The sequence below is a fragment of the Dromiciops gliroides genome, chromosome 1 (genome assembly GCF_019393635.1).
Source record: "Dromiciops gliroides isolate mDroGli1 chromosome 1, mDroGli1.pri, whole genome shotgun sequence".
In the NCBI taxonomy this organism is placed as follows: domain Eukaryota; kingdom Metazoa; phylum Chordata; class Mammalia; order Microbiotheria; family Microbiotheriidae; genus Dromiciops; species Dromiciops gliroides.
In genome coordinates, this window is record NC_057861.1 from 536,694,950 (window position 1) to 536,719,889 (window position 24,940).

General features: G+C 44.5%; 1 protein-coding gene across 1 annotated transcript in view; it reads left to right on the forward strand.

Moving 5' to 3' along the window:
- The first annotated feature begins 14,752 nt into the window (after positions 1-14,752).
- The window catches only part of ADAP1 (ArfGAP with dual PH domains 1), a 173,471-nt gene continuing 163,283 nt past the window's right edge, over positions 14,753-24,940 (forward strand). Inside the window, exon 1 of the mRNA XM_043986858.1 lies at positions 14,753-14,967. Coding sequence (XP_043842793.1) covers positions 14,886-14,967 — 82 coding nt within the window. The 5' untranslated portion in view covers positions 14,753-14,885. The remainder of the gene's footprint in view (positions 14,968-24,940) is intronic.

Consider the following 24,940-nt stretch of genomic DNA (forward strand, 5'->3'; position numbering starts at 1 on the left):
GGTGATACAAAGAAGGAGCAAAAGCAGTCCCTATATTCAAAAAGCTGACTTTTAAAAAACATATATTTTTTATTTTTTTCCATTAAATATTTACCAATTATATAGTTTTTAAATTTCCATTCATTTTTCAAAGTATTTTTTCTAATTTTCTAATTACCTGTAAAAATTTTTTGAGTTCCAAATTTTCTCCTTCCCTCCCTTCCCCCCTCATTGAGAAGGCAAACAGTGTATTATAGGTTATACATGTACAGTCATGCAAAACATATTTCCATATTAATCATTTTATATATATTTGTGGGGCAATGGGGGTTAAGTGACTTGCCCAAGGTCACACAGCTAGTCAGTGTCAAGTGTCTGAGGTCAGATTTGAACTCAAGTCCTCCTGAATCCAGGGCCAATGCTTTATCCACTGCCCCCTTAATCATTATATTTTTTAAAATGTTTGAGTTCCAAATTCTCTCCCCCTTACTCCTCCTGACCTCTTGAGGAGGCAAGTAATATGACATTGCTTATATTGTATGAAGTCATGCAAAACGTAGTTCCATATCAGCCATGTTGTAAACACACACACACACACACACACACACACACACACACACACACCAAGAAAAATAAAGTTTAAAAAAACCAAACTTCAATCTTCCCTCAGAGTTCATCAGTTCTCTTTCTGGACAAGAACAGCATTTTTCATCATGGGTCTTTTAGAATTGTCTTGGATCACTGAAGGAGCAGACCTTTTAATGGGAGAAACAACTTGATCATAAATATATGCATAGAATACATATGGAAAGCAAACACAGAGGGGAAAACACTGACACATACCGGTTCTCTGGCTCCCTGACATATCTAAGGGGACCAAGAAAGTCCTCCTGCAGAAGGAATCATGTGACCTGAGTCTTGAAGGAATCCAGGGATATTAAAAGGAAGAGATGAAGAGGGAAAGCATTCATGGTGGGGGAGGGGAGAGAGCAGTCAGTGCAAAGAGATTGGAGGTGGGAGATGTATGTAAGGAAGAAGTAGGTCAGTGTGGCTCGTCTTGTTTTGTGGTGTGTTTTTTTCAAATAAATACAAAACTATTTAGTTGTTATGAATGACGCTAAAGTATTTATACTCATCAACTCTACTTAAATAAGACAAATTAATTTAAATTTAAATATCTTCTGAGTACCATTAATACAAAAAGGTTTGAAAGCCCACAAGATTTAAAACAGTAGTGGCATAGAATTAAAAAAGAAAATCATTAAAATTATGTCTGGTTAAAAAAAAAAAGTGAACTCTCCCCTATTTTTTTTAAAGAAGCCCATACTATAATAATGCTTTTCTAACTACAAATTACAAGCAATACCAGGGTTAAGCAGGTCAGATTGAGTTCATGAAGAAGAGCATCAGAAGACTAGAAAAATAATAAAGGGCCAGACTGTGAAGACCTTTAAATGCCAAGTAGATCCCAGAGGTAATGGGGATTTATTTATGCACTTTATTGGGCAAGGGAACTGACATGCCCAGGCCTCCTCTTTGGGAAAATCACCTTGGCAGCTGTAGGGATCGTGGACTGCTGGACTGAGGCATGGAGACCAATTAGAAGCCTATTGTAAGAGGTGGCGAGGCCCAGACACATGCAGCAGACATTGTGAAGAAAGAAGTGATAAGAATTGGCAAATGATTGGATACAGGGCATGTGGGAGAATGAGGGGCTGAGGACCTCACTGAGTTTGTGAACCTAGGTGACTAGGTGGATGATGGCACCCTTTACAGAAATAGAAAAGTTCAGAAGAGGGGTGGGTTTAGGGGGAAAGAATGAGTTCCATTTCAGACATTTGCATTTAATATGCTTCTAGGGGGGCAGCTAGGTGGCGCAGTGGATAGAGCACCGGCCCTGGAGTCAGGAGTACCTGAGTTCAAATCCGGCCTCAGACACTTAACACTTACTAGCTGTGTGACCCTGGGCAAGTCACTTAACCCCAATTGCCTCACCAAAAAAAATATATATATATGCTTCTAGGACACAATTCAAAATGCTTAATAGGCAACCGATAATTCCGAACTAGAGCTCAAGAGAGAGACTAGGGTTGGATATACAAATATAGGAATCATTCAGGTTAATTGAACCTATGGGAATTGGTGAGATCACCAAGTGAGAGAATTAGAGAGAAAAGATGAGGGGGTGCAGGACAGAACTTTGGGGGACACCCACAGTTATTGGATCTGACATGGATGAAGATCCAGCAAAGAAAACAGAGAAGTGGAGAAATAGAATAAGAATAAAAAGAGAACAGTATCATGAAAATTCCAGAGAGGAGAGGATATTCAGTATAAAATGGTGGTCAACAGTGTCAGGTGCTACAGAGAGGTCAAGAAGGATGAGGATTGAGAAAAGGCCATTAGATTTGGCAAATGAGAGAGCAGTGGTAACTGTTCAGGTAAATGATAGTTGGTTACACAAAGCTGCCTGTTGATTTTCAGGATCTCTGAAACTTCTTCCATCATCTTCCTCCATGATGAGAGCCAAGTCTTTGTCTCAATAGTAACATGGGGAATTCCTTCCTTGCCAGCAGGTGAGAGTTGCCATTGCTCAAGCATCTTCATTGACCAGATAGAGCTTTTCATTGCTCATCTGTACTATTACAATAGCCTTGTAATTGGACTTCCTGCCCCAAGTCTCTCCCCTTTCAATTCCATCTTCCAGGTACATATATAAACTATATCAGATTGCTTGCTGTCTTGGGGGGGGAGGGAAGGGAGGGAGGAAGGGAGAAAAATTTGGAACTAGAAATCTTATAAAAACAAATGTTTAAAATGATCTCTACATGTAACTAGAAAATAACAAAATAATTTTATGATAAACAAAATCCATCTTCCAAATAGTTGCCAGATTGATTTTCCTAAAATGCAGATCATATCACTCCTCAACTCAATAAACTCTTTTTGTCTTCGAGTCATTTCAGTCATGTCTGACTCTTTGTGACCCCATTTGGGGTTTTCTTGGCAAAGGTACAAGAGTGGTGTTCCATTTCCTTCTCTAGCTCATTTCACAAATGAGGAAACTGAGGCAAAGAGGATTAAATGACTTCCCTAGGGTCACACAGCTAGTAAATGTCTGAGGCCAAATTTGAACTCTCAAAGGGGAGTCTTTCTGACTCCAGGCACAATGCTGTAACCACTGTGCCCCCTAGCTACCCCCAATAAACTCTAGTAGCTTCCCTTTTCCTCCATAATAAAATATAAACTTCTCTGGCATTTAAAACCCTTCTCAACATGGCTCCAAGCTACCTTTAAAGTCCTGTTACACATTCATTCCTCCCTCTCACTCTCTCTTCTCCTTGCCAAGGTCAACTTCTCTTACCTATATATTTGATCCACACCTTCCTTTCTTCTCCAGTAGACTGTATTCTCAACCATGCTGCCTTTTTAAAAAATTCTATAAGATCTCCCTACCAAACTGTTCCTTTCCTACTTTCTCCAAACATGCCCAAGTCTCTCTTATCCTTTAAAATCTCTTACAGGACTAATACAACCATTCTGGAGAACAATTTGGAACTATGCCCAAAGGGCTATGAAACTGTGAATATCCTTTGACCCAGTAGTACCACTACTAGGTCTGTATCCCAAAGAGATAATAAGATCATAAAAAGGGAAAAGGACCCATATGTACAAAAATATTTATAGCAGTTTTTTTTGTGGTGGAAAAGAATTTGAAATTGAGGGGATTCCCATCAACTGGGAAATAGCTGAACAGGTTATAGTATATAAATGTAATGGAATACTATTGTGCTACAAAAAATGATAAGCAAGTGGATTTCAGAAAAAACCTAGAAAGACTTACTGATGTTAAGTGAAGTGAGCTGAACCAGGAGAACATTGTACACTGCAGCATGATCAACTATGATTGACTTAATTCTTGTCAGAAATACAATGATTCAAAACAATTCCAAAAGACTCATGATGGAAAATGCTCTCCACATCCAGAGAAAGAAATATGGAATATGAATGCAGTTCAAAGCATACTATTTTTACTTTTTTGGTTTTGGTTAAATTTTTGTGTGTGTGGTTCTTCCCTTTTGTTCTGTTTCTTCTTTCACAACATGACTAATGTGGAAATATGTTTAACATGATTGTAATGTATAACCCATATCAGATTGCTTGCCATCTTGGGGAAGGAGGGAGGAAGAAAAATTTAGAATTCAAAAATCTTATAAATAATGAATGTTGAAAACTATCTTTACATATAATTGGAAAAAGTAAAATGTTACTTACAGAAAAACACAAATTAAGAAAAAAAAACTTTCAGAGGTTCTACCACTCCCTCAAGCTATCATCCTATATCTTTCTTAGGCAAGCTATTTGAAAAAAACTATTCAATTGAAACCGCTCTCTCCAAATTTACCAGCATCCTCCTAAATGCCAAATCTGATGGTCTTTTCTTAATCTGAATTCTTATCAACCTGTTTCATTTGATACTGTCGAATACCCACTCCTCCTAGATATTGTCCTTTCCCTGAATTTTTGTGACACTGATCCCACATTGTTTGCCTCCTACCTGTTTGGTTTTCTTGGTCACCGTTGTTGGCTCATCATCCATATCATACCTCCTAACTGTGGACATCCTCAAGATTCAGTCTTGGGCCCTCTTCTTTCTCCTCTTTATACTTTTATCTCTCGTCAGCTTCCATAGGTTTGACTATCAGGTGGTGCAGTGGATGGAGCACTGGGCCTGGAGTCAAGAAGATCTGACTTCAAATCCTACCTCCGACACTGAATAGGTGTGTGACCCACTTAACCCTGTTTCCTCAACTGTAAAATGGGGATGATAATAATAGCACCTACCCCTCAGGGTTGTTGTGAGGATCAAATAAATAATAATTGTAAAGTGCTTAGCACAGTACATAGTAGGTGCTATATAAACATTACCTGTTATTAGCTTATATTGTATCCCTAGTGCCCAGTATAGAGCCTGGTGCATAGTAGGTACTAAATAAATTTGTATTGAATGAGTATCTCCACCACCCCCTCCCATTTTAAGGGGGAAACCCAGGCCAGCCATGTCTTCATTCCTCTGCAGGCTACACTTGTGACTCTACCAGATTTTCTCTACCTAGCCCCACATGCCGATCAGTTCTACTTCACTTTCCCTGCTCCCATTCCTTTTTCAACTTCCTCTATGTGTTATCTTGATCCATTAGAATGTCAGTTCTTTGAGGGCAAGGATTGTCTTTCTTTTCTTTTCTTTCTTTCTTTTTTTTTTTTTTGGTGAGGCAATTAGGGTTAAGTGACTTGCCCAGGGTCATGCAGCTAATATGTGTCAAGTGTCTGAGGTCACATTTGAACTCAGGTCCTCCTGACTCCAGGGCCGGTGCTCTATCCACTGTGCCACCTAGCTGCCCGCAAGGATTGTATTTCTGCTTGTATATGTATTACCAGTGCTGTTGCCTGGCACACAGTCAGCACTTAATAAATGTTTATTAAATGATACCCCTATTTTAGTCTTAATAATAGTAACACACATTTATATAATGTTTTGTAGCACTTTCCTCACGTCACATTTTGAAGAAGTGTGTGATGTCCATTGTATAGATGAGCAAACAGAGGGTAAGTGACTTACTCATAAGCACACAGAAACAGCTATATGGACTTGAACTGACATCTTCTGACTCTAAGATTCTTCCAACTTCAAACTCTGAAGTCCTACGATTTTGCATTTTATTTTATTTTATTTATTTTGTTAGATATTTTCCAATTATACCTTTTTTGGGGGGGATGGGGTGGGGCAATGAGGGTTAAGTGACTTGCCCAGTGTCACACAGCTAGTAAGTATCAAGTATCTGAGGATGGATTTGAACTCAGGTCCTCCTGAATCTAGGGCTGGTGCTTTATCCACTGCGCCACCTAGCTGCCTCCCATCCTATGATTTTAATCAAAAGTTTTCATAGAATCGTAGATTTTTAGAACTGGAAGGGACTTTAGAGATTGGCTACACCATTTCTTTCACACTTACAGATCACGAAATCAAGACCTAGGCTAGACAGCAAGGTCTAATGGAAAGAACATTTTTGTTTGGATTTAGAATTCCAATCTTGACTTCCATTTATTCCCTGCCTAATCTTAAGAAGTCACCTGACCTCTCTGGGATTTAGTTTCATCATCTTCTTAGGTACTCTCCAACTCTAAATTTATGAACCTAAGTAATGAAGCAATAACTTTTCCCAAGGCTACAACTAGTAAGGGAAGTGGGTGGTTAACTGGGTCTTCTCTCCACCCCAATTCCATATTTTGACTCTAGGCATCTAGGTGACATAATGGATAGAGCACTGGGCTTGGAATCAGGAAGACTCACCTTCCTGAGTTCAAATCCAGCCTCAGACACTTACTAGCTGGGTGACCCTGGACAAGTCACTTCACCCTTTTTGCCTCAGTTTCCTCCTCTGTAAAATGAGCTGGAGAAGGAAATGACAAACCAGTCCAGTATCTTTTGACTAGAAAACCCCAAATAGGGTCATGAAGAATTGTTCACAACTAAGCAACAACATCCACAACCTTTGACTTACCCTAAAACATTCTCTTTTCCTGTGCAGAGGTCCCTGGAGCTCAGATTGGCACCAAAATTCTAAATCCATTTGCCAAGACTTGGTCACTACAGCACTCCAAACATCTTTGCCTTCGTGTTCTTGGTTCCAGGATCCATAACCTTTCTTCCTGACTCTAGAACCATGCACTCGATTATGGGATCAGGTCCAAGAATTTGCACTCAAGATACCCTTTCTTCTTCAAATTCCCTGCCCATTATCCATTTTGCATGCACTCAAACACATCCATTTGTTCAAAGCGGATTTTTAAAAGAATACAGCTGATTCCATTTTGTGGTATATTTGTGGTTATTATATTTCTTTGTTTGTCTGTGTGACACTGAAAGTACTGAGTGTCCCTTGGCACCTCCCTTCCCCCAATCATTTCATGGTTACAAAAGAAAACTCAGAGGGCTCTGAATAGTTCTAGGAACTCACCTACTCCTCTCTAAACTATCCAATAAGGCACATAGTAGTTTAATGCTAATAAACTGACTGAAAAAAAGAGACTTTTTTTTGGTTCTTTTTGTTCAGTTTTTAGTCATGTCTAATTCTTCAAGGCCCTATTTGGGGTTTTCTTGGCAAAGATATTGAAGTGGTTTGCTTTTCCTCCTCCAGCTTATTTTAAAGACGAGGAAACTAAGGTGAACAGGGTTACATGACTTGCCCAGGGTCACACTGTTGAGTCTTCCTGACTCCAGGACTACCTGGTTTATAGTAAGGGCTAAATAAATGCTTGCTTACTTCCAGTTTGGGCAGCTAAATAGGGTACCTAGCCTGGAGTCAGGAAAACTCATCTTCCTGAGTTCAAATATGGTCTCAGACATCAGAATGGGAAAACAGCCAGTGAGAGGCACAGAGCTGGAAGAAGGAGTGTTGTTGTTCAGCCTTCCTTCTTGAAGAGGACCCATGACATCATAAGGGTGATGTCTTCATTTGCACATGAATTGGGTATGAGTGAGGCAGAGCTGAACAAACTCATCAGTTTCACTCTCTCCTCCAGAGTTGTCAAAGTCCAGTGGCAAGACAAAGGTCAAGATGACTGGTGATCAGGGCAGCTAGGTGACACTTACTAGCTGTGTGATCCTGGGCAAGTCACTTAACCCCAATTGCCTCACAAAAAAAAAAAAAGATGACTGGTGATGGCCCAGGATGCAGTGGGTGACCTTGGCCTTTCTAAATTAAGGTCTTTCCCAGGTAAAAGAGCAGCAAGTAGGCCAGTATTACTGGATTGTACAGTGTGGGGATGAAAAAGGCACAAAAAGACTAGAAAATTAGAAAGGGTCAGATTGTGAAGAGGTTTAGATTCCATCTTAGAGATCATAAGGAATCACTAGAATTTGCTTACCCTTCAGGAAGATCATTTTGGCAACTGAATGTAGGAGGGCTTGGAGTAGGGAGAAATTTGAGGCAGGCAGACCAACAAGATAGTGTAGAAGTGAAGGCCTAACAGCAGGGCAGCAGCTACATCAGAGGAAAGACACTGTAGAAACAACACACCTTGGCAAAAGATTGGATAGAGAAGGTGAGAGAGTATAGAATCAAGTCAGTCAGTCAATCAACAAACACTGAGTGTCTAGTAGGTACCAGATATTGCTCTAAGCTCTAGAGATACAAAGAAAGGCCAAAAACAACCCATGATCTCAAGGAGCTCAGAGTCTAATGTGGGAGACAGTCTGCCAGTAACTATGTACAAATAAGATATTGAGAGGATAAATTGGGAATAATCTCAGAGGGAAAGTAAAGAAGCACAAGGAAAGTCTTTGTGTAAAAGGTGGGACTTGGAAGAAAGCCAGGAAAGCCAGGAGGCAAAGATAAGAAGGAATACTTCCAGGTATGGAGAACAGTGAAAGTTTGTGAGCTGAGGGATGAATGTAGCGATTTTGTATTTGATCCTTGAGGTAACAGAGATTCACTGGAATTTATTGAAAAGTTGATTCATGATTAGACCCGTGGTTAAGATAAATCTGACAGCTGAGGGAAGGATGAACTGGAAGGGTAAGAGCCTACAGGCAAACATCTGGCTGTGATGATGGCAGTGTCACAGGAGAGAGGGGCACATCTGAGAGATGTTGCAAAGGTATCAAAGACAAGACTTGACAAGTGATTGGGTGTTTTTGGGGGGAGTGAGAGTAAGTGAGGAATCAAGGTAGTGACTGGGAGAATAAAATAAAATTGGCAACATGCAAAACATTTTTCCTCCCTGGTAATTCCCTAGAATCTGGTGACCTTTTGTACAATCTCAATGAAGAAAACACTGATTTCAGACAATATTCACTTTTCATAACGTGAAATCTACAGGATCATAATACTATACAGGAAATGAAATTCTTAAAACCCAAACTATTTTTTAGCCTGTATCTTACCTTCCACTGTGTCAGATAGTGGTGTGAGGGTGATATACTATAAACTATACTGCTATAAACCTCTCTACCTTGGCTGTCCTCTGAAAAACAAAGAAGTTACTTGGAAATTGGAATATGTTACTGGGATATGTTGGAAGATGCCAAGACATCACCTCCGACACTGGGTCCTTCACCATCTTGAAATAATCCAACAGCTACATCTGCTTTGAGCACCATTTGAAATCCTTAAAGCTCTCCCCTTAAGCAGCTCCCATAGTGGCTGCAGACATTCCAACATGAAATTTATCTAGCACCTGTATTTTCTCACCAAGCTGTATCACTCACTGACTTTTTACACTTGGACTTAGAGCCCAAAGGACTTGCACTACACATTAGGGGGCATAATTGCAACCGAAAATTTACGTTTTAAAGGCAAACATTTTACTACTGAAAAGAAAAAAAGGCAAACATGAAAATATGCAACAAATGCAGAAGGAGCTCTTTACTATACAAGGCTAGGGTGAACAAAATCAATGCCGCAACTAGGAGGATACCAACCACTCTTGGCAGCTAGGTGGCATAGTGGATAGAGCACTGGTTCTGGAGTCAGGAGTCAAATTTGTCCTCAGATACTTACTAGCTGTGTGACCCTGGGCAAGTCCTTTAACTCGATTGCCTCAGACATCTGGGGCCATCTCCTGTCATACTGATCTCTGTCCTGCCACTCGACCCAGATTGCTCTAGAGAAGAGAGTGAGGTTGGTGACTTTGCACATCCCTCCCTCACTTAAATCTAATCCTGTGCAAGTCATGACATCACCTCCTGATGTTATGGTCCTCTTTGAGAATGAAGGACAAACAACAACCACCACCAGCCACTCCGAAAAATTGCCCACATTGCCCTCTCATTTTTTTCCTCTACTGTGCATTGCCCCTAATGTGTAGGGTTGCCAATGAGAAGGTGAAAATGAGGTTACTAAGACCATCACGGGAATGCTTGAAGTGCCCAGAGCTAAACATTCAGGAATGTTGAGGGTTGACTCTAGGGGAGTGGACTGCCTAAAGATGATAATTGAATTAATGGGAGATGTTGATGATAGGGTTTGAATGGGTAGAAAGGGAGGCAAAGTAATGGGGTGAGAGCAGGAAGAAATGGATGAGCAAAGACCTAGAGGCATGTTATGGGGTTAGGGGCGTTTGAGGTAACTCTCCTTGAGAAAACAGACACACCTTGAAGCAAGAGAGATAAGCCTATTAGATGTGGCTGCTGCCAGAGTGGTGCCAGGGGGGATGGAGATGGATCTCCCAACTTCTCACAGCCCACCACCAGTGGGGGACGTTCCACCCTCAGGTGATCACCCTTAATAAGGGAACTTTCCACAGTCAGATGATTGCCCTATTTATCCCTCTACCATCTGTCCTCTATAAAAGCTATGGCCTTTCTCCTACTCAAGGAGATAGGTATCTCAGAGAACCACGCCTCTGTGCCATGCTTTTTCTCCTTGAGAGAAGCCCAAGAAATCCTCTCCATTCCTTTCTCTAGCAGCCAAATAAAATATTATTTTATTCTAAATGAGAAGGTGTAATTCTTTTATTTATTTATTTGCAGGGCAATGAGGGTTAAGTGACTTGCTTAGGGTCACACAACTAATAAGTATCAAGTATCTGAGGCTGAATTTGAACTCAGATCCTCCTGAATCCAGAGCCGGTGCTTTATCCACTGCGCCCACCTAGCTGCTCTGGTGTTATTCTTTAAAGAAGAATATCTAAGGACCCCCACACCAACCATGTCCCCCATGACAAGGCAGAAGGGGAAAGGTCTGTTTTGAGGATAATGAGTAAGCCAGTCCAGTGAATGGAGAGTTTATAGGAGAGCAGTCTTCAAGAATTCAGCTCAATAAGCATCTTCATTCCAGAGGAAACTTTTGGATCTGGAGTTCCCCAGCCAGAAACATCAAACACTGCAGGCCTGTGGCAACAAGCAGCCTACAAATCTCCCCAATGAACCAGATTAAGATAAAAATATAATGAAACAGATAAAGGTAATATGTGGCTTTCTAAGTCAATATGTAGCCAGCATCACCCATTTCCATACACTGGCCTATATCAATGATCCTTATTTTTGTTGCTGAGTTGTTTCAGTCATGTCCATCTCTTTGTGACCCCATTTGGGGTTTTTCTTGGCAAAGATAATGGAAGAGGTTTGTCGTTTCCTTCTCCAGCTCATTTTACAGATGGGGAAACTGAGACGAATAGGGTGAAGTGATTTGCCCAGGGTCGCACAGCTAGTAAGCAGCTGAGGTCATATTTGAACTCATGAAGACGCATATTCCTCATAGCAGGCCCTTCACTCTATCCACCTCGCCACCTTCTTGTCCTAATAATCCTTATAGGCCAGGATAAAAAAGTACAGTATTAGGCACTCTGCCTAAGGCCCAGGGAAACTTGAGTAGGGGGAGTGGGAGAGGGAGGTGGGTACAAAGAGAAAAAACAGAGATTAGTCCCTGTCCTCATTCTACTGAGAGATCATAGATTTAGAACTAGAAGAACTTAGCTGGAAGGTCACCCTGTCATTTTACAGATGAGGAAATTGAGCCCCAGAAAAGTTAAGTAGTTTGGCCAAGATTACAGAGTGACAAATAGGATTTGAACCCAGGATCCTCCAACTTCAAATCTGGTGCCTTTTCTACTGTATCATATGACCTGGTAAAAACAACAAACACAGAAGTAAATAATCTGAGGTGGCAGAGATCTCTAATAACCAGGGGATGAGGCTAAGAGTGTAAATTCAGTGTTGTTGTTATCTGTCCTTCATTCCTGAAAAGGCCCATGACATCAGGAGGTGATGTCATGACTTAGTGAATTGAAGTGAGGGAAGACTGTGCAAGGTCACCAGCCTCAGTTTATCCTCCAGAGCCATCTGGGTCCAGTGACAAGATATATATATCAGGACGACTGGAGATGGCCCCAGATGTTTAGGAAATTGGGGTTAAGTGACTTGCCCTGGATCACACAGTTAGTAAGTGCCTGAGGTGAAATTTGAACTCTGGTCCTCCCAACTTCAGGACCAGTGCTCTATCCACTTTGACACCTAGCTGCCCCCAGATACAGTGAATACCTTAATGAAGCCACCCTTTCCTAGTAGCTGTAGCTTTATTTCTTCTTTCCTCTCACTAAATATCTAACCTGGCCAACTTCGACCTCCCCCTGGGCATTAGCCTATGCAGTAAGGTTGACACTTAACTGGAAGATGATTGTGTCCAAAGGTAGAACTGGGGACAACAAGAAATGATAACCATTAAGTGCCTGGTTATTTTTTGTTTTTAAATAGCTGAATTCTTTTTTTTTTTTTTAGTGAGGCAACTGGGGTCAAGTGACCTGCCTAGGGTCACACAGCTAGCAAGTGTCAAGTGTCTGAGGCTGGATCTGAACTCGGGCACTCCTGACTCTAGGGCCGGTGCTCCATCCACTGCGCCACCTAGCTGCCCCTAAATAGCTGAATTCTTTACAAAATGTTTTCACTTGTCTTAATCCTCACAATAATTCTTACTTATTATATAATTATGATATAATAAAGTACAATATTATAATTCTGACTTGTTATAGAATTATATTATAAATAAAATAGAATTATAATATAATAAAATTTATTATTATTATTATTATTATACTAAAAGGGAAAACTGAAGAAGAGGCAAATAAGGCAGGTAGGTGGCAAAGTAGATAGAGCACCAGACCTGAAGTCAAGAAGACCACATTTTCTCGAGTTCAAATCTGGCCTCAGACATTTTCTAGCTGTGTGACTCTGGGCAAGTCACTTAACCCTGACTACCTCAGTTTCCTCATCCTTGAAATGAGCTGGAGAAGGAAACTGCAAACCACTCCAGTATCTTTGCCAAGAAAATCCCAAATGAGTCCCAAAGAGGCAGACATAACTGAAACAAGGAAGGTGGCAAGACTGTTGGATGTTCAAATTCTATTTCACTTATTAGCAGTGTCTCTGAGCAAGTCATTTGATCCCCTTTCTACCTCAGTTTTCTCATCTGCTAAATGGGAATAATAGCACCTACCTCAAATGGTTGTTGGTTCTCATATGAGATAGCATCTATACAATACTTTCCAAGCCTTAACAATACAGTGGAGAGGACAGCTAGGTGGCGCAGTGGATAAAGCACTGGCCTTGGATTCAGGAGGACCTGAGTTCAAATCCACCTCAGACACTTGACACTTAACTAGGTGTGAGACCATGGGCAAGTCACTTAACCCTCATTGCCCTTTCAAAACAAACCAAAAAAACAACACACTGGAGGTATACCTGTCTGTGATCTTTGGTAATTCCACCACTTATCAACTTAGGGGTAGGACTTTTACAACCATTTCCATGGGAATCTTCTGCTGTTTTGGCACCCTGGTATTGTGACAAGGACATCTGTGTGCCAGTCAGGAGTTCTGGGTTCAAATCCTTGCTCTAATCCAGGGCTTCTTAAACTTTTGCCACTCTGGACCACTTTTCCACAGAGAAATTTTTACTCAATCCCGGGTATATAGGTATATAAAATAGGCATACAAATCAAACACTGCTAATTTTTTTCCCCCCGACTACCACATTCATTTACCCCATATGGAGTCGGGGCTCACAGTATAACAAGCTTTGCTCTAAGCTATAGGGTGTGATCTTGAGCAAGTCATTACTTGCTAGCTGTGTGACCCTGGGCAACTCACTTCATCGGTTTGCCTTAGTTTCCTGGTCTGTAAAAAGGGGGATAATAATAGCACCTATTTCCCAGAGCTGTGGGCATCAAATATGCGCTTACCACATAATAAGCACTATATAAATGTCAGTTACTATTATTATTAAACCTGGTTGGGCTTTGTTTCCAGACTAGAAGACCCCTAATATTCCTTCCATGAGTCTCTTCATTGCTGTTTGCCCGAGGAAGCTGCCAGGTGGACAGAAATTGCCCAGAAAAGTTTCCCCATAAGCCAAGAAGTCCAGTACTATGAAAAGAGTCATTTGGGGTGGGGGTCGGGGGACGGAAAGGCTTTTGAGGCTTGCAGGCAGTATTTTAAGACCAGAGTTCCAGGGATTTATTTCTCCAAACCTCACTTCAAGCTGAGGTCATAGCAATGGTTTTTACCCCTGAGCTGGGTAACTACAGCACATGCAATTGGGTTATTTAAATTTACACTTTGGCAGGGGGGGAGAGGAAGGGATGTAAGGAATTTGACCATCTCAAAACAGTTCTCTGGGATCGATCCCACCCCTCTGGAAAGAGTGCCTAAGGACAGGTTTTTGTTCCCTTGGCTGGACCACCCTGACCGGTACCCCACTGCACCACCTCAGTTCCCTCCCTGCCCCCGCGAGTGGGCACCCCAGGTCACTGCGGCTGCAGAGGGCAGAGTTCTGGCCTGTGCTGTCCCCAAGGGGCAGGTGGGGTCCAGGCCCCCGGCCGGGCGGCGGGGCAGAAGGCGCCGCTGGGGGCCGCCCGTGCGCCAGCTTGGCCGGCCCGGGGCTGCGCCGTGCGCTCCCGGCTGGGCGCTCGGAGACACCGACACCGGCGGCGGCGGCGGCAGTGGCAGCAGCAGAGTGTCTCCTCCGCCGCGGGGAGGAATGCGGAACCAGCGCCCGAGCCGAGGCCGCCGGAGCCCGGGCGCCGGGGCTGCGAGGATGGCAGGCGCGCCGCTCCCGCGGACGGTGGCATAGCGCCTGGGTCCCCGCCCTGGCCACCTCGCACTGCAGCCCGGAGCCTCCCCGCGCCCCGGCCCCCGCCCCCGCGCCCCCCATGCCGCACCGGCGGCCGGCGGCGAGGTAGCCCTTCGTCCCACCCCCACCTCTCCGTCCCCGCTCCCCCCACCCCACCCCACCCCACCCCCACCCCAAGAAGATTATTTAGAGAAGCGGCAGCGGGGGCAGCGGCAGCAGTGGCAGCAGCGGAGACAGCAGGAGACGCCGGGAGGAGCACCGGGCTCCAGCACCACCCATGGCGAAGGAGAAGAAGAGGGCTCTGCTCGAGCTCTTGCACCGAGACGGCAACCAGCTGTGCGCGGACTGCGGGGCACCTGGTGAGCCAAGTGCAGGGGGCCGGGGGCGGGCTGGGGGGAGGGGGCCCGGGCTCCGGGCCGGCCCGTTCCGTTCTGCTAGCCCGCCGGCTACCTACCTGTCTGCCCGTGGGAGCCCTCTCCTGCCCGGATGGGAAACCACCTGGGACGCCCCCCCCCCTCATCCGACATCTGGGGGCCATTCGGCATGGGGGAGGGGGTAGCTCTTCCCCCCCTCCCCACGGCCGGAGTGGGTGGGCGCCTCTGGTAGACCTCTCCTAGTCCCCGCCCTTATCCTTGGTTACCTTCTTTTCTCCTCCAGACTGGGGGGTGTGTGTGGGGGGGTCCTAACCTCACCTTTCTCACTCCCTTATGGGCTGAGGGACCTTCGTGCTGCCCCCTAGAGGGGAAGGTCACGTCCTGGAAACCGGGAGCGCTGCACCTGTTTGCCCCCTTCCCAGCTTTGGGGGGAGGGGGACGGCTCGGCTAAGTGTATGCACCTTACCACCTCCCCTGTAGCTCGCCTCTCTAGGTGTTGAACCTGCTTCCTCTTGGAAGTTTCTCCTTTCCCTGAGGGTATGGAAGTTCTCGGTACGGATGAGGGCTGGGGGAAAGGAGACTGCCCCCAGCGCCCTTCTCTGACGGGATTCCCTGGGACCCCCATCTCTTCCTTGCCTTCCTTCTTCCTCCTTTCCTTCTCCCTCCACTCCCTCCTCCTCCGATGCGTGTTTTGCTTTCACCCGCTGCCCCATTGCAAAACAGCAGCTCCACAGAAAAGAGGAAATCGTGGCGGGGTGATCAGGGAGGAGGGTGTCTGAGTCCCATGAACATCCAGCTCAGGAGAGGAAGAAAGGGTGTAACCAACTCCTGCCCATCCTTCCCATCCTCAGCCTGAGCCTAAGACTACCTCTTTGGGAAAGGGGTGGGGGAAGAAATAAGAGAGTCCTCCCCCTAACACCCCATTTTGAAGGGCTCGAGCAGTGTGGAGGCAGCTGGGAGTTTACCTGTATCCCTGGGCCTACCTGGGGTTATTATCTGGAGGGACCATCCCCAAAGCCCGCTGCTCACAAAGAGCCTGCTTGGGAACTTGTTTTCCATCAACTGGAGGAGAGTAAGCCTGATGCTGTAATGGGAAGAGAACTAGACGTTGTCAGAAGATGCGAGTTCAGAGCCTAACTGCCTTTTACTAGGTCTGTGAACTTGAGCAAGTCGCTTTGCCCAATGGTTTTCTCATTTCCAAAACGAGGTTGATGGAAAACAAAATCACTGGCTCTTAGTTGATCTCTATTCCAGCCCTAACATTATGTGGAATTCTGTAAGAGAAGAGAGTTGGGAGTCTTTTTTGGGAGGGGGGGCAATGAAGGTTAAGTGACTTGCCCAGGGTCACACAGCTAGTAAGTGTCAAGTGTCTGAGCCTGGATTTGAACTCAGGTCCTCCTGAATCCAGGGTTGGTGCTTTATCCACTGTGACATCTAGCTGCTGCGAGTTGGGAGTCTTTAAGGCAAGAATGGACCTTTGGAGGTCATTTAGGCTGCTAGGTGATGAGGTGTAGAGAGGGCAGGCCTACAGTCAGAAAGACCTGAGTTCAAATCCAACCTCCAAAACATCCTAGCTGAATGATCATAGGCAATTCACTTAACCTCTGTCTGCCTCAGTTTCCCCATTTTACATGGGGATGATAATGAAAGTACTTACTTAATAGGATTGTTGTGAGGATCAAATGAGATAGTTGTAAAGTACCTGGCACATAGTAGGTGCTTGTAGTTGGCATTTAATAAAATACTTGTTTTCTTCCCTTCTCCACCTGCCTTAAGCTAACTCCCTTATTTTATAGCTGAGGATCTAAGGCCCCAAGGGATTATTTCAACAGTTCATGTCAACAAGCACTTATTAAGTGCCTATTATATACTAGACACTGTGTTAAGTGCTAGACATTGTGCTAAGGACTGGGCATGTGCCTCACCCAAGGTCACACAGGTAGCAAATGGCAAAGCCAGGATTTGAACTCAAGTCCTGTGACTCCAAATATAGAAAGAACTCTTTACCATTGGTTAGTCAGCTAGCATTTATTAAGTGCCTACTATGCTCTAGGCACTGTAATAAGCTCAGGGTATGCAAAGAAAGATAAAAGACAGTCCCTACTATCAAGGAGCTCAGAATTTAATGAGGGTGACGACATGCAAGCAACTATGTACAAACAAGATCTAGATGGGATGAGTTGGCAGTGATTAACAGAGGGAAGGCATTAACATTAATGATGTACCATGCTGCCTCAGAGTTCCCCACCCCCAAGCCCACCAATCCTAACCAGGGATAAGGATGTTGAGCCTTCTCCATCACTGCCCATCCTCCTGCCATGACCCATAGGGGCCTAGGCTCTGTTGGGGCTGGAGCATTGAAGTTGGACCAATTACAGCTCTACCCTTATATGTGCCCTGCTTGGGAATATGGAGGCTTTTACTGGGCTCCTCTGGGAGACATTCCCCTACCAGCCAGAAGCTCTGGTACTTGCGATGGCTTCCAAAGAAGCTTTCCCAGTAGCTTCCATCTGACTGAGTTGGCAGCTTTCCCCATCCTCCCCGTGCCCCCTTCATCCAGTCTCCCTGCTCTTACTTGATGTGCTGACATGTATGGGGATGATGAAGGCAAGGGGCCCTTGTTTAGGAGGGCTGTCAGCATGGCAACACTGTGTGTCGAGTGACTTTTCAGCACTGCCAGGCTAGGTGGGGTGGGATGGGGGGAGGGTTGGAGGGTAGGGAGAGTGGGAAGTGATGGAAAAAGCAGAACCATCCTGCACCACGTTAAGATAACAGAAATGACAGAGGTGGTTTTATGATCCCTTCCCTTTATCCCCAAAGAAGGCTTATTTCACTTGGCCGGGTTTGTTCTGTGGTCCATATCTGTAATTCCATCGGTGTGGGGAAGAACTCTTCCTATGGGCCTTCCTTCTATTGAGTCAGAGCTTCAACACTCTTATTACTTAGCTTCGTAAGAAACTGGGGTGGGGGTGGGGGATACCCATTGCCTAATGGAGTTATGGAGCAATATACGTCTGAAACAGGATTTGAATTCAGATCTACCTGACTCCCTTTACCGACCACTATATCCCCGGCTGCCCCCTCCCGCATGGTATATAAGCCTTTACGTTTAGAATCTCATCTGATCGTTGAAACAGCTTCGGAAGGTAGCAGGTATTATTATCCCCATTTTGCAGATGAGGAAACTGAAGGTAAAAAAAGTTAAGTGATTTGACCAGGCTTACAGGGGTGATAAGTGATACTCAAGTCTTTCTGACTCCAAGTCCAGGGCTCCATCCACTTTGCCACCCAGTTGCCTTTATGTACAGTCCTGTGTGTGTATATACATATACATATGCACACATATATAGATTCACACATGTACATGCATGTATGTACATCTAAACACACATATGTGTGTACACATGCAATGCATTATGCATCTATATTATAGACACATATATTTATTACATTTTAATTAACTATATTTTACATGTTATTCATATACACACACATATATCTTATGGGCACATGGCTACTCTTCCCACTGGCATAGATTGCTGCCCACCCTCATCTAGACATTGTGTGTGATTCTTCTCTGTGTCTTTCTGTGAATCCTCCATAGAGAGTGAGCCCAATGATCCTGGAGGCCTCGCTCTGGTTCTTTTAATATTCTGTGGGTAGCATCAAAAACGACCCTGGGTTGTTCCTCTGCTATTCCTCACTCTGGTGAGATGAACAGTCCACCCCCTTATCTAGTCATGCATGCCTGGCCTTTGTCTTCTGCCTCACTTACTTCTCACATGTAAATCAGTCATCATCTCCTATCCTCTACTGAGTCCAAGGATCTGAGTCTCAATCCCATCTCTGATGCTTACTACAGGTGAGATGACCTTGGGCAAGTCACTTAATTTCAGTTTTCTTCTGTTGGACCAGATGGCCTCAAGCCTCTTCTAGCTTAACTTATTGATGATGGAAGCCTCAATCCTATCTCATAGGGGAGGGACAGGCAGCTAGGTGGTACAGTAGATAGAGCACTGGCCCTGGAGTCAGGAGGACCTGAGTTCAAATCCGGCCTCAGACACTTACTAGCTGTGTGACCCCAGGCAAGTCATTTAACCTCAATTGCCTTAAACATCCAGGGCTATCTCCAGTTGTCCTTGCCACTGGAGGAGAGAATGAGGTTGTTGGTGACCTTGCACAGCCTTCCCTTACTTAAATTCCATTCAGAATCATACACACACACACAGAGAACTGTGTTGTAGGGACACAGGATCTTGACAATGTTTGTTGTAAAGCACCCAGGAGTTGTCCTCCTTTGAATGAGGATGCACCTTCCCTTCCCCACCCCCATCCCTAAGAAGAGTCATCTTGCCCTCTCTCCCTTCCTCCCTGTTATATGGTTGTGCCAGCTGTAGGTTTGCAATACCATGATCCTTCTAGCTGTAAGTCTGTTTGGATCTGAATTGGTGGAGGGAAAAAGCCCTTGATGTGTTTAATTAAATGTATTAAATTTTTTTCTAAATTTATACACACACACAGATACATACATGACATCTCAAAAGTCTTAGTGTGGTTTTAACCTTTAATTGCTTAAACCTGCACTAAGACTTTTGGGACATTCTGCCTATAGCAGTGACCCTGGAACTTGGCCTAGCAGGTGTGAAAGGAGTGTACCTTGGGAACATTGTTCATGGCCACAAAATCACTGTTACAGGAGAGAATCAACCAAGGGGTGCAAGATCTTAAGGTGTTCTTTTGGAGAGCTGGTTCCCCATACTTTTCTTTATAGCCCTGGGAAGATGAATTATGGAGTGAGGCTTATAAGTGGAGGAGAGGGAGAGCCCAATCCTGACCCCCCAAATGGGACTGCACCTTAAGCATCCCCACCTTGCCATGCTCCTCCATCAAAATCCACAGGAATGTGTGTAAGTTGGAGAGAAAGCAAATGGCTGGAAGAAAGTAGATTTTTCAGAAGTCCTCAGGGCCTGACTCACCTGTGTGTTGATATGAGGCCAGGCCCTCATTAATTTTTAGATATTGCTTGGGAACAAACTTAGCAGAAATTCTTACTTTCCCATTTCTTCTCACCACGAACCCCCTACCCCCACCCTGTATTTCTGCTTGTCTATAGCCATGCCAGAGGGGGGGAGGGGCTGAAGGGAGGGGAAAGCAAACAGGTCATGACTTTGGCCTAAATTCATCGAAGGGGCACTCAGGTAGACCTGTTTTGTCTTCTTTGCCTGTGCAAATGAGAGAGTGTACGTGTGCTATTGGGAAACTATGTTCCTTCCCTCTGAGTTCTGCATGCAGTCGCTCAGCCCAGGGCTGGATATCTGCACACTAGGTTATTTTTACCTAGAAGGATACAAAGTTCACCTTTTGTGCCCCTCCCCCACCCCTTGGCCATAGTGGTGATCATGGTGGTGGTAGGAAACCCAGCCCTTGATACTTGGGTTTATGCAGTAAACTGGGCTGACTCATGGCGTGAACTGCACTGTGTGTCAGCAAAAGAATGCATCCTCGGCTTCTACCCCCAAGGCCCAACTCTTTGCAAAGCCTGGCACGGAGGGCTCTTACCCAGTTCTCTATCTCATGTCTAGATTCTCTGGAGGTGAGGGCTGGCTGGGTAACGGGGTTCCTTCCCATCAGAATATCCAGGGGAAGGAAGTGGGATTCGCCACATGTCCCTACTCCTGTGCATCTCTGCCTGCTGCTTTCTGGGATGTAGCATCCACCCCCATCAGTCCTTGATGTGCCAGTCTGCCCTTTTCAAATATTGAAAATGATTCCTTAAAGTGGGACAAATAGCTTACTCATTGGCAGAGTAGGTGGTCCCCTCCATTGTGTGATCTTGTGTGTGGGGAGTAGGGAAAGTCAGCAACCGCCAAGAACTTTGATGGAGGGGTGTGTGGGCACACACAAATCTATGTGTGTGTCTGTGTATACACACATATGCACACAAACCTGAGCATACACATGTACACATGTGCCCACACAGACAACCGTGTACACACATGTATATTCACACAGAGAATTGGGGGGGGTCCAAAGTGGAGGAGTAAAAAAGAACACAGTAGGTCAGGCTGCAACATCCTGCTTACATGCCTTTGCAAGGTAATGTGCTATTGATGGAATGCATTCCATCCTCACACCTGCTCTTGTTATCCCTAACTTCCTTTAGAGTAGGGATTCTCAACTCTGTGTGTGTGTGTGTGTGTGTGTGTGTTTTGGGCACCTTTGGCAGTCTGCTAAAGCCTTTGGATCCCTTCTCAGGAGAACGTGTTTGCTTTGGTTTTAAGACTGGGTCTCCCTATCCTGCTTAGGCTGGAAGTAGAGCAGCTACCCGTGGCCCTGATCCCAGTATTGATCGGCACCAAAGCTTTAACCTGCTCCACTATTCTCACCTGGGTTGGTTTGCCTCTCCTTAGGCATCCTGGTGATCTACCCCCATCCCTCCCTCCACCTATCCAGGGGTCTCATGATATCTGTGCCTGACTTAGTTCCATCATCCAATCAGCCTGAGCAGCTTGGAATGCCCAAACAGAAGTGACCCACCAGGCTGAGCTGCCCCCAGGGAGAGAGATTAACAGCTGTTCACCACGCCATAATATTGGTTTTAACTGCATAAAATGAAGTAAATAGGATTACAAAGGAAATCAATTACATTGAAATAAAGATGTGATTTTTATTCCCATCCAAATCCCAGACCCCCTGAAATCTATCCACAAGCCCCAGGTTAAGAATCCCAGCTCTAGCGCATAGCTTGGGGGCCACCCCCTATAAGAAGCCTTGACTGATTCCAATGTAAGTAGGGATTATTTTATTCTTCAATCATAAGAGACATCCCCAACTTGGAGAGAAAAACTCTCCTTAGACCTCAGGGCAGCTGTATCTGAGCAAATATTGGGGTGAGGGGAAAAATGAGGACTAACTCTCCACTCATGCCTGCCACCCCAACCATGCCATAGGGTCACCTTGATATTTAGATCCCTAGCCCCTAGCACAGTACCTGGCACATAGTAGGTGCTTAATGTATATTTGCTGATGGCTCCACCAGGTTGTTTTCTGTTCCTCTTAAAATTTTTGTTGTTGTTCAGTAGTTTTTTAGTCGTGGCTAACTCTTTGTGACTCCATTTGGGTTTTTTTTTTTTTGTCAGAGATATGGAGTGGTTTGCCATTTTCTTCTCCAGCTCATTTTACAGGTGAGGAAACTGAGGCAAACAGGGTGAAGTGACTTGCCCAAGGTCACACAGCTAGTAAATGTCTGAGGCTGGATTTGAACTCAGATCTTCCTGACTCCAGACCTGGCTTTTGATTCACTGCCCCATCTTAAAATTACTTTGTTAATTTGCATATTACTTGGATCTACTTCTCCATGTACATGTCCCATTCCTCCACTAGAACATTAACTACTTGAAGATAGGAACAGTTTTGTTTTTATTTTGTTTCCTCATTGCCCAGCACAAAACACAGAGTCTCTAGCACCTAGTGGATGCTTAATAATTATTTGCTTGAATAGAATTTGTTAAAGTGTCTCCCCTGAAATATGTTGATGTCATCAGAGCAGCATTCATTTAGGGGTCGGCAGTGGCTATGAGTGGCTCTGGGGCAGTGGGAAGATAGCTGATGGAGAACTGCTCTCAACTCTGTTACTAATTTGCTTTGTGACCCTAGGCTAGTCACTTTTCTCTGGGCCTTGGGTTTTCTCCTCAATAAAATAATATTTCTAAACCGCCTTTCAACTCTTAAGACGAAAGGATTCCAGATTCTGATTTAAACAGTCTCTGAACTCCACTACCAGTGGGGAAGACAGAGGGACCCTGCCTACTGAGAGCTTCTGGGGAGGGTCTGAGTTAGAGAGATTCATTCTCTGCCCATTATCTGCCTCTCAATATTGAATTACCATTTCAGTAATGGCTTCATGTCTAGTTCCCAGCACTTGTGTCGCCCTATCAAACTGGGTGGCCTTTTCTAAATCACGTGCCTGGCATGTTAGGAGGTCTCTAGGTTTCCCCGGAAAACACGTTGCAGCCCAGAGCCATCTGATAGGGCTTGCAGCTTATGATGAATCCATCTGATGAGAAACTGAATCAACTACAGCAAATACTGGGATCTGGCGTAAGGCGTGGGGCTCGGGGTGGGGGTGGGGGGAGAGAAAGGAAGATGTGCTATTCTCTGAGTTTTTTTTACTAGAAAGGAATGAATATGGGATTCCTTTCCCCACCATTTTCCATGTGTGTGTGCGCACACGTGCACACACACACACACACACACACACACACACACACACACACACACACACACCTTGGATTTTTAGCATTTGATGCATATGATGCCCAGTTCTTTTGTAGGGGAAGTTGAAAGGGGGTGGTTTTTTTTTTCTGGTGACAGCTTTGTTACGTTACCCAGTTGCTTTAGGGTTTCAACTGAAATAGCTACTGAACTCTTTGATCTGGTCTGATCCCTTTAAACTACACCCCAGACTAGATCAAAATCATGCTTTTGAGGAGGTCAAACTATCTAGGCTAGGCTCCCTTACTGATAGGCAGGAAGGGGAGGTACCTAAAGTCTAGGGCAGGCCCTGGAGTGACAGCTGTAAATGAGAACAGGGCTGGAGACAGAAGAAAAAAGGAACCAAAAGGGTTTTCCTAGAACACACCCTTTTAGCATACTCTCCCTCTCCCCCTCTGTTCCTCTCCTTTCATCTTTTCCTCTCCTCTCCTGTCCTCTCTTCCCTTCCCTCACTCTCCCTGACTCTCTTTTCATCCTCCACTCCCTGGACCCCAGCTTTTCACCTCAGCTATCATTTTGGGAGGATTGGAGTGAAAGGAATTCTGGGAATTTGCAGCGAAAGGAGTCATCCATATAGGTCATTTCCTGGCAATGAATGAGTTAAAATCTGTACTAAAACCCAGGAGCATGAGAAGAGATTCCAGGTGAAGAGCTGCTCAGCAGAGGGTGGCTCCCTTGTTTTTCCCATAAAGCTTGCTTATGTGTTTCCCATTAGGGTGACTGTCAGCATGGTCCTCTGATCTTAGTGTATACCAAAGAAATTCTCCTGTTGTCTTCTTGTCTCCCAAGAAGCATGTGCCTCGGAACCTCCTGGTACACTTGGCTGTGGGGGTCAAAGACTGGAGTTCTTATCTTTGTTCTGACACTTTGAACAAGTCTGTCAACAAACATTGATTAAGCTCCTATGATATATGTCCTAGATACTATGCTAAGTGGGACTGATAGTACCTGTATGACCTTGGGCAAATTACAGAGGCCTTCCCTGGTCCTCAGTTTCTTGATCAGTCAAATGAAGGGGTGGAACTAGGTCTCTTCCAGATCTTTATGTTCCCATATGCTTCTCATGGAGCCATTGTTATTCATTCCTGTATCTCACTCCTTTCTTTGCATGTGCAGAACTTAGCACAATGCCTGGCACAAAGGAAAAGGTTAATAAATGTTTATTGGGGAAGCTAGGTGACACTATGGATAAAGCACTGTCCCTGGATTCAGAAGGACCTGAGTTCAAATCCAGCCTCAGACACTTGACACTTACTAGCTGTGTGACCCTGGGCAAGTCACTTAACCCTCATTGCCCCACCCCCCAAAAAATGTTTATTGACTGACTGATTGATCTCCTGCCTCTGCTCCAACTACTGACCTCCCTGGCTTCCTTTAAGTCCCAACTAAAATCCCACCTTCTACAGGAAACTTTCTCTAACCCTTCCTTTTTTTTTCCTTTAGAATTTTATTTTTCCCCAATTACATATAAAAACAATTTTTAGCATCCATTTTTTAAATTTTGTGTTCCAAATTCTCTTCCTTCTTCCCTCTCCTCCCCTTTAAAAAGTCAAGTAATTCAATATGTTATACATGTATAGTCATGAAAAACGTTTCCATATTAGTCAAGTCCAACCCTTCTTAATTCTAGTGCCTTCCTTCTGTTAATTATTTCCTATTTATCTTATATATAGATTGTTTTCCT